This window comes from Gavialis gangeticus, unplaced genomic scaffold (assembly GCF_001723915.1).
Source record: "Gavialis gangeticus isolate Ggan-Ray unplaced genomic scaffold, GavGan_comp1, whole genome shotgun sequence".
Lineage (NCBI taxonomy): Eukaryota > Metazoa > Chordata > Crocodylia > Gavialidae > Gavialis > Gavialis gangeticus.
In genome coordinates, this window is record NW_017729022.1 from 64,627,067 (window position 1) to 64,635,903 (window position 8,837).

The 8,837-nt window shown below is 47.1% G+C and overlaps 1 protein-coding gene across 3 annotated transcripts in view; it reads left to right on the plus strand.

The window, feature by feature from the left end:
* Window positions 1-8,837, plus strand: part of EIF3D (eukaryotic translation initiation factor 3 subunit D) — a 12,077-nt gene that overhangs the window by 300 nt on the left and 2,940 nt on the right. For 2 of the 3 annotated variants that reach the window (XM_019515291.1, XM_019515294.1), the window contains exons 2-13: window positions 1,373-1,506; window positions 1,903-1,948; window positions 2,334-2,470; window positions 2,572-2,657; window positions 3,153-3,225; window positions 4,148-4,263; window positions 4,497-4,629; window positions 5,335-5,482; window positions 5,773-5,903; window positions 6,604-6,689; window positions 6,972-7,101; window positions 7,510-7,652. In XM_019515291.1, the coding sequence (XP_019370836.1) occupies window positions 1,384-1,506; window positions 1,903-1,948; window positions 2,334-2,470; window positions 2,572-2,657; window positions 3,153-3,225; window positions 4,148-4,263; window positions 4,497-4,629; window positions 5,335-5,482; window positions 5,773-5,903; window positions 6,604-6,689; window positions 6,972-7,101; window positions 7,510-7,652 (1,352 nt within the window). In that variant the 5' untranslated portion in view covers window positions 1,373-1,383. The remainder of the gene's footprint in view (window positions 1-1,372; window positions 1,507-1,902; window positions 1,949-2,333; window positions 2,471-2,571; window positions 2,658-3,152; window positions 3,226-4,147; window positions 4,264-4,496; window positions 4,630-5,334; window positions 5,483-5,772; window positions 5,904-6,603; window positions 6,690-6,971; window positions 7,102-7,509; window positions 7,653-8,837) is intronic. The other variant, XM_019515292.1, reaches the window with a different exon arrangement.

The window sequence follows — 8,837 nt, forward strand, 5'->3', positions numbered from 1 at the left end:
CCCCCCCCCCGCGCTGCCCGCCCTGGCCCGCGGGAGCTGCGGCGACAGGGGACGTGGGGCAGAAAAAATCCCGGGAGGCACCTGATGAGTGCCCATCGGCCGCAGAAGCAACTGTCCGGGGCTGTCGCTGCAGCCGTCCCAGGTGCAGGCGGCTTGTGTGGGGCCTGTCAGTCCCCGGCTGGTGGCGTTGTCGAGGAGCCAGAGACTGTCCCAAGCAACCCTGGCCGGCTGCCTCGGCGAAGTTGGGCTTGTTAAAAAAAAGAAAAATGACGGTGGGGATGTTGGAGCGTGCCCAGGGAGGGTCTCTGGGCTGGGTCGGGCATCGTATGTAGCGCGCTCCCCGTGCCCACTGTGGGGTAGTGACCAGTACAAGCGGGGCCTGGTACAGTGAGCGCTGCCTCTGGCCCAAGGGGCCTGTGCGGGGTGTGCCCTGTATGTGGCGCTCCACCGGACCAGCCTTTTGTGTTCGCTGCAAGGCCAGCCAGGCTGGCAGTGCACACTGGAACTGACACACAGGGCAGTCTGGCGGGTCCTGCTGCATTCATCGCCCCACCAGACAGCCTTGAGCACAGGCATAACGTGCAGCTTGCGGCCAAGACAGATCACCCCATGCCACGATCAGCATCCACAGTACTGGGTGCAGCCTGCACACCAGACCAGCTCCACATGCAGCATGAAGGGCCAATCTGAGACCCACAGGCCAGATCCTGCCTGCAGGCCATATGTTTACCACCCTGACTTTTGGCATCCACTACTTGCCTTTTTGAGTGGTATGGTGTCATCGCGTAGTCCAGCCGTTCTGAACCTTTTTCATTCGATGTACCCCTTGGTCTCAGAGTGAAACTCCATGTACACCCTTTCAATGGGAAATTAATTTTTCACCCTGTGTTAGACAGTTTATGAAATATATCTCACGTACCCCCAATGAGGTTTCACATAATCTCTGGGGGTACATGTACCCCCAGTTCAGAACTGCTGACCTAGTCATTATGGGCGTATGTACACATGCTTGCACCACGCTGGTACTGCAGCATGTGCATTTGTATAAATGGCAAAACGTGCATCAGTGCTGGGAAAATGGTGATGGTGCACCTTTGAACTAAAACCCATCAAAAATGTTCTAGTTCAAAAGCACGCCGCTCCCACTTTTTCCGCACTGACATGCATGTGATGCAGTACTGTGCGTGTCAGTTCACATGTGAAGCAGAAATAGTGTACTTCAACGTGCTGGATCTCTTGCGCTTCACAACGCAAAAAAGTATGGTATAAATGCCTTACCAGTTGAAGTTTCCCAGCAGCCTCATTTTCAGTCTTGTAAAACTAAAATACTCCTGACGCTTGACCATTCATTCCACTTATTTTTTTCCCCAAGGATTTTAGAAGATGGCCAAATTTGTGACACCCGTGATTCAGGACAACCCCTCGGGTTGGGGTCCATGTGCTGTGCCTGAACAGTTCCGAGATATGCCGTATCAGCCCTTCAGCAAAGGAGATCGTCTGGGAAAGGTACTGCAGCTTATGCTGTCAAGTTGAGCCAGTGAAGCAGTCAGTTAAGGCAGTTCTTTCCTGATGCCATTCTAATCCTTGTCTGTGCCGTGCACTTTTCCATATAAAGCTTCTCCACATGCAGCTCTACAAACTCCTCACCCACTATTGTAAGAGTACCAACTTTGCAGCACTCCTGCTAGAACATCTGTGAACTCTTGACAGTATTTGCAGGCAGCACAGGGAGTTTGAAGGAACAGATAGTTGAGGTGAATGTGCAGCAGGCTCTGAGCATGAAGTTCTAGTTCTACATATTCTCACTGAGTGGCACCTATGTTAGGAGACCCTAGTGTCCTGTGTGAGAGAGGTGTGGTTGATACCATCACTACTCTTGTTTCTGTTTTTCTTTTTGATTAGGTTGCAGACTGGACAGGAGCCACGTATCAGGACAAGCGATACACAAGTAAGTTCTGAGTTTGGTAGCTGTTCCTTTCTGAGATGCTTCCTATATGGTGGGTTTTTTGGAGAGGTTCTTCCTTCCCCCCCCTTCCCCCACTGTCATTCCTGTTTCCAGCCTCATTACTTGTTCCAGCGGTGCCCCTGTATCCCACATCTGTCCCCTAGTGCAAGAAGTGTCTTGATCTCAGAGCAAATGTTTGTAGCTCCCTCAGTATGGCATTTTTCAGAGAAGTCAGGAGGGTGGGGCCTCTGCTTCTCTAAATGAAAAGTTGCAGTTCAGGTCTCAAATTGGGACAAGCATTTGGCAGAGGGATATAAGCTCTGACTTTCCCAGAAGAATACTTTGCAGGCAGACAAAAGCTGATCTTGAATCATATTTTTCCCCCTAGATAAGTATTCATCACAGTTTGGTGGGGGAAGCCAGTATGCATATTTCCATGAGGAGGATGAGACAAGCTTCCAGCTGGTGGACACTGCGCGGACGCAGAAAACACCATACCAAAGGAATCGTATGCGGTTTGCACAGGTAATGGTGCCTGTTCACTGGACCCTTTTGGAAGAGGAATGGAGTTGCTGTAAAGATTGCATTTATAACTTGAATGTCTTTTTCCTCCTCAATATTCTCAGAGGAACCTTCGGAGAGACAAGGACCGTCGGAATATGCTTCAATTCAACATGCAGACGCTGCCTAAAAGTGCCAAGCAGAAGGAGAGGTGAGGGCCTCAAACATGAACATTCCCTGACTATAGCAGAGCTTCTAGTTGCACTACTTGGCTGCTGTCAGCTGAATTACAACAGAACTCAATAGGCCTAATAGGTAACAAAAAAGTTCTCCAAGCTTTTAAAGCCCACATATTTGGCTGAGCTCTGCTCTGATTTGAAGGGTCAGCTTTAGGCAGGGTTTCTAAACCAAATCTGGGAAAGGATATTAGTGTTTTTTTGTTTTTTTTTTTAAAGTAGTATTGCATCTCCATAAAACCACAGTGCTTTTTCCTAAGACTGGGCACTCCCACTGACCTGAACCTATATAGAGGGCTAATTAGAACAGAAATACTGCAGTTGGGAGCTATTGGATCAGAAGGTGAGCTTACCGGCTTGGGGGCCAAAACTTGTCTGTGCTGTTATGTCAGAGCTGGGAACCTGGGTATGTAGAAAAATCACCATTAGGACAAATCCTACTAGGGTTATCACAATCTTGTTTTTTATAGAGCTCGCATGCAGTTACAGAAAAAGTTTCAGAAGCAGTTTGGGGTGAGGCAGAAATGGGACCAAAAATCACAGGTAAAGTAACTAATATCCAACCACAGTCTGATCTTGGAGTTCTTCTAGACTGATTCTCAGTCAGGGTGCTATGAGGCCCTTGTAAAGGTGCCAATCCCCAACCCCCCCTAGTCAGGCAACCTAGGGGTGCTCCTCTAGAGACTGCTCCCAGCAACCCCTAAACCAGCTGCTCTTATGCCCCCAGCAGCAAACTCTTCTGCAGTCAAGCAGACCTGGGACCAGAGCCACACTTTGTGGCTTGGCTTATTCCCTCCATTTTTCCCATGTTTCTGGGATTAGTGAGAGGGGCCATAGGGAGGGTCGTCAGCATGAGACCCTGCAGAAGCAGCCTCAGCAGCGGGGTCTGCCCTTGCCCTGTCAGGTACAGACCAGGGGTGGGGAGGGGGAGGAGAATAGAAAGCACAGGGCATGTAGAAGTCTTGCCCCCACTGCCTTCATGTGACACCAGCTGGGTCAGGTCGTTCTTAATCTTTGTAGCCTGAAGGCCTCCATATCTTTTCTGAATTTAGATTCCAGTTCAGTGATTCTCAGCTGGAGTTTCCTGAAGTTCAGGAAAGTTTAGAGGGATGCCATGAGGCTTAAAAGGTTGAGAACCACAGCTTTAGCTGCTCTTAGTGTTGTGATGACTTCATGCCTTGTTTGGCTGTGATCAGAATTCCTGTAAGAAGCAGGGATTTTTAGGCATTCTTCCTCAAGCTTTGCATTTGGAAGCTTGTCTAACTATCCCAACTATGTGGTTGGTCCAATAAAAGATTACTACTCTAAAAATCCTTGCCCCTCACAATTCGTGGATCATCGTGACTGCAACACTTAACACTTCCATGGAATTCCTGTCACGCTGGTCCCTAGTTGCTGTTCTCACACAAGTCCTGATATGCTGTGTTTCTTTCCCTATCCATCTGCACTTCTTCTGGCTGCACAGCAGAAGCCTCGCGACTCCTCTGTTGAAGTCCGTAGTGACTGGGAGGTGAAAGAGGAGATGGACTTCCCTAGGCTGATGAAGATGCGCTACCTGGAGGTCTCGGAGCCAGAGGACATGTATGTTCATAAAATAGCTGGGATCTGGGGGTATAATCTGTGTGTGTGGAAAGGAGTGGGGTTTTGGTGCAAAACCTTTGGTTCTGGGGCACTAACTAATGCTCCAGTTTTAGGAAGAGTCCTCTTGGAGAAGAATACAGAAGAGGTGATAAAGCCCTCTTTCTTGAGCACTATGTCCTGTGGCACTTTGAAATGCTAATTGTGCAGCTGTCTTATAACTCTCGTCTCTGCAGAGAGTGCTGTGGGGCCCTGGAATACTATGACAAAGCCTTTGACCGTGTTACCACAAGGAATGAGAAGACTTTGCGAAGCATTAAACGCATCTTCCACACTGTCACTACTACTGATGATCCAGTGATCCGCAAGGTATAATCCCCTTCTTCCAGTGCATGAGGCATAATAGTATGTTTCTTACTACATGCTGTTCTTGAGCTCTGCTGTTGTGACCAGATGTTGGCTAACAAGCTTGGGGATGTGTTTGCTGTACAGGTTAAGAAAAGAGATTGGCAATCGGTCCTTGGTTCCTTAGAAATAAAAAAGTGTGATAATAGATACTGTTCTTTTGTTGTGAGCAGTAGGTTATTGGCTGAATAAAGATTAGCCCAAGGAGAGCTGTAGTCTGGCTTCCCCCACAAAACTGGGATGCAGACTTGCAGGCAAAATGTACATTGCAAGGGAAGCATGAGGGTCAGCAATCTGATTTCCCAAGATTTCTGGCCTTGGGAAGAAAATTTAAGTTTTTAGAGTAGTGATGGAGTTGGGGACAGAAGATGAGGAACTTATTTTTTTCCTGCTTTACTATAGCTCTGTCTTTTCTTCTCACCATGTTTGGGCAGGTCTAAGCCTAAGTTTTCTGGGTGTCATTTGACCTCCCTCTTGATCTAATGAGTTTGGCTTGGGTAGTAGCATTCAAACCCAGATGTCATTACTTTGCAATAGAGCCTACCATTAGTTAGGCTGATAGAAGAAGAAACTGGGGGTCCGATTTGCTAAGGTTGCAGTTTCAGGGGTAGGACAAGGGAACGAGGGCTGCTTTTTCTCACTTGTACACATTCTTCCTTCCATCTGCAGCTAGCAAAGACTCAGGGGAATGTATTTGCCACAGATGCCATCCTGGCCACACTGATGAGCTGCACTCGCTCTGTGTATTCCTGGGACATTATTGTCCAGAGAGTTGGATCCAAGCTTTTCTTTGACAAAAGGGACAATTCTGACTTTGGTAAGGAGAAGACCACAATCAAAAGTTGGGCAGTGGAGCACTTTGCTATTACAGGGGCTTTACATTTAGCTTTCCATACCTCTTCTCCTTTCCCCAAGCTAATGCCCCATTTCAGGTGCCTGTGTCCATGCCATGCCTGGAGTAATCCCACTGCTACAGTTGCCCTTGCATGCTTTGAAGAGGCTTCCGCAGGGGAAAGTAGTTTGCAGGATTGATCTAGTGAGGTTTTCTGCTGTCCTTGATAACCAACAAACCTCTTGATAACCACTTATGCCTGGCCTTTTTCCCAGACTTGCTGACAGTGAGTGAAACTGCCAACGAACCACCACAGGATGAAGGCAACTCCTTTAATTCACCCCGCAACCTAGCCATGGAAGCCACCTACATCAACCACAACTTCTCCCAGCAGTGCCTGAGAATGGTAAGGAGAAATGGCTTTAGGGAAAATTCTTGTCCTGCAGAGTGTTGGAAGGAAGATTAATTCCAGAGGTCTAAGATAGTGCCAGGAAGAGATCCCTACAACATAGCTATTTAGAAGGGGAAGCGCCTCATTTGGTAGGGATACTTTTCCACAAAAACTGTTCTGGTTTTCAAAGGGAGGAGTCCTCTGCTGGGAAAGAGGCTTTCAGAGACCACTATTCTAAAGGAGCATCCCATGAGGGGTAATGCTGCTATTGCTGACCCAGTGCAGATTGTGACAGCATTGAGCCAAGTTAAAATGCTGAGGGAAAAGATGTGGATGCTGAGAGGATGGTAGCTGGACCAGAGGTGATGTCTCTGAGATCAGATGCCTTCATTTTCTTAGCGCTTGTGTACAAGGGAAAACTGATCAACATGGCTCCGGTACATCCTCAGTTATCCAAACCCTTTTGGAAAACACCTGCTGAGAAGCTGTTTGAATAAGTGAGGCAGTTACAAGTCACAGTATTGTATCAAACGAGATACAGTACTGAATTAAATAGAGCTTAAAGGACTAACAGTTTGTTGCACAAATTGCAAGTTAGTTTAAATAATAGTTTGTATGTAGAGAACTGAGTACATGCCATAGTAGGAAATATACTGGTCCTGCCTAGGTACATCTTCCAGTCCTTGCCCTTATACTCTTCTTGCTCCCCCTGCAGGGGAAGGAAAAATACAAGTTTCCCAACCCAAACCCATTTGTGGAAGATGATATAGATAAGAATGAAGTAGCTTCTGTTGCATACCGGTAAGTTGTTTGCTTTCAGCATATGCATGTTTTAGAAAAGTAAAGGTCAGGGGTGAGAATACAACTTCCATAAGCAGCTTTAGTAGTGGTGTTGATAAAAACTTTACATTTGAAAGGGACTATGGGACTTATGGCCAATATCTTTCCATTCTATTCCTGATTTGTAAGGACAAAGTTGACATCCTCACTGCAGGCTGATGGAAATTGAAATAACTTTTGTGAGCATTTATGTGGATTTTGGGGGAAGCTTTGAGAATAACCCAGCGGATTCTGTGCTTAAAGGTACCGAAGATGGAAGCTGGGAGATGACATAGATCTTATTGTCCGTTGTGAACATGATGGCGTCATGACAGGAGCCAATGGAGAAGTGTCATTCATCAACATCAAAACGCTGAATGAATGGGATTCCAGGGTGAGGAAGAGCAAGATACCAAAGCTAGCTCTTAAGTGCTTCATTTCTGCCTGACATACCAGGTACAGCAGGCAGGAGATGAGACAGATGTCTAAAGATGCCAGCTAACTTAACATGCTAGCTAGTTTAGTCTGTGGGAGGCAACAACAAGGTCCAAACATGCCCTGCAATAGCCGATCAGTTGGAATTGCCCATCCATTCTTTCCCCAATTGGCACTGTATTCTAGCCAGTACATACTAGTCCCATCACTCCCTTCCCTTCATTAGTCAGGAGTCTTGCTAAGCCTCCTTCCCTTCTCCTGTATAGGTCATTAGGTGGCTCAAAGGAAATGTCTGTGTACCCTCAGCATGAGTTCAGAGTTAAATTGTACCTCTTGTTCATTTGCTGCATCTGGCTTCCTTTTTCAGCACTGCAACGGAGTGGACTGGCGCCAGAAGCTTGACTCCCAGAGGGGAGCTGTGATCGCCACAGAGCTGAAAAACAACAGTTACAAACTAGCTCGCTGGACATGTTGTGCACTGCTGGCTGGATCAGAGTATCTGAAACTTGGGTAAGACCAATAGAGCCTGAATGCCTGTCAGGAATATGCCTCGTGCTTTTTCTACAGCAGGAGAAAGGGTGATTTGATTTATTTTATTTTATTTATTTATTTTTGGATAGTCACACATAGTAGTTGGATAGTCACACAAGTCCATCCCCTTTTTATTCAGCAAACAAAATCATTCAAATCGAACATATGTTCAGGAGCAGTGTGGAGCACATTTGTCATAGGCAAATCAGACTGGAAGAAGTCAAATAAGACTGGACATCAGAAGTCATCTAGGCCCAGTGGTTCTCAACCTTTTTTCTACCAGGACCTATTTGTAAACATTGGCCAGTCCCAACCCAGTAAATAGTTTAAGTAGAAAACATCCCCTGGCCCTGCCGATGCCCCTCACTCCAGGCCCCAGCCGCCCCCCCCCAGTCTGTGGGGGTGAAGGTGGGGGGGAAGCCTGAGAGGTCCCAAGCAGCCCCTTGCAGATTGGAACTCTACCAGCCTGCAAGGGAAAAGCTGTGGTTTTCCACATTTTTCTCCTTTAAAGGAGAATCTATTTTTAAAGTCTGCTTGTGACCCTTCGATATACTCTTGAGACCCACAGGTTGAGAAATGCTGATTTAGTCCAACCCCCTGCCTGAGGCTGGATCATTCCTATCCGAACCATCTTATGCAAATCTGTTGTCTAACCTATTAGTAAAGCTACAGGGTCAACCCTGGCACAGCTACAAGGCATCACATCCTGATCTGCCACAAATATAAAGTAGGGGAACCAGATGATGGTTTGGTGCAAGCTGCTTCCCTGCAGACCTCAATCCTGCTTGACCTAGAGAGATCCATGTCTAGGTATAAGAGGAGTTTGGTCTTTGTGACCAGTTAAGTCCATGTATTCTCTGTCAAGACTGTTGCAGTAAGGGTAATGAAAGCTGTTACGGTGATGATCATTTAGAGCTTGTCTAAAACCCCTGATGCATCATCCAGTGATGTACTGGGGAGCAGTGAGCCTCAACTAATTTGGAATGAACAATTTGTAAGGGCTCATCCCATGACTGATCTTCTGAGCTCATCTGTTCAGCCAGTGCTTCCAGTTTCCCAGGCACCCTAGCCAAGGTGTTTCTTCTGGAGCTGGTGGGTCTTTTTCCCTTGGGCAGGTTTTGTAAAGGAGGTGGCTACATACGCGTAATGGTTGCGGGGGGGGGG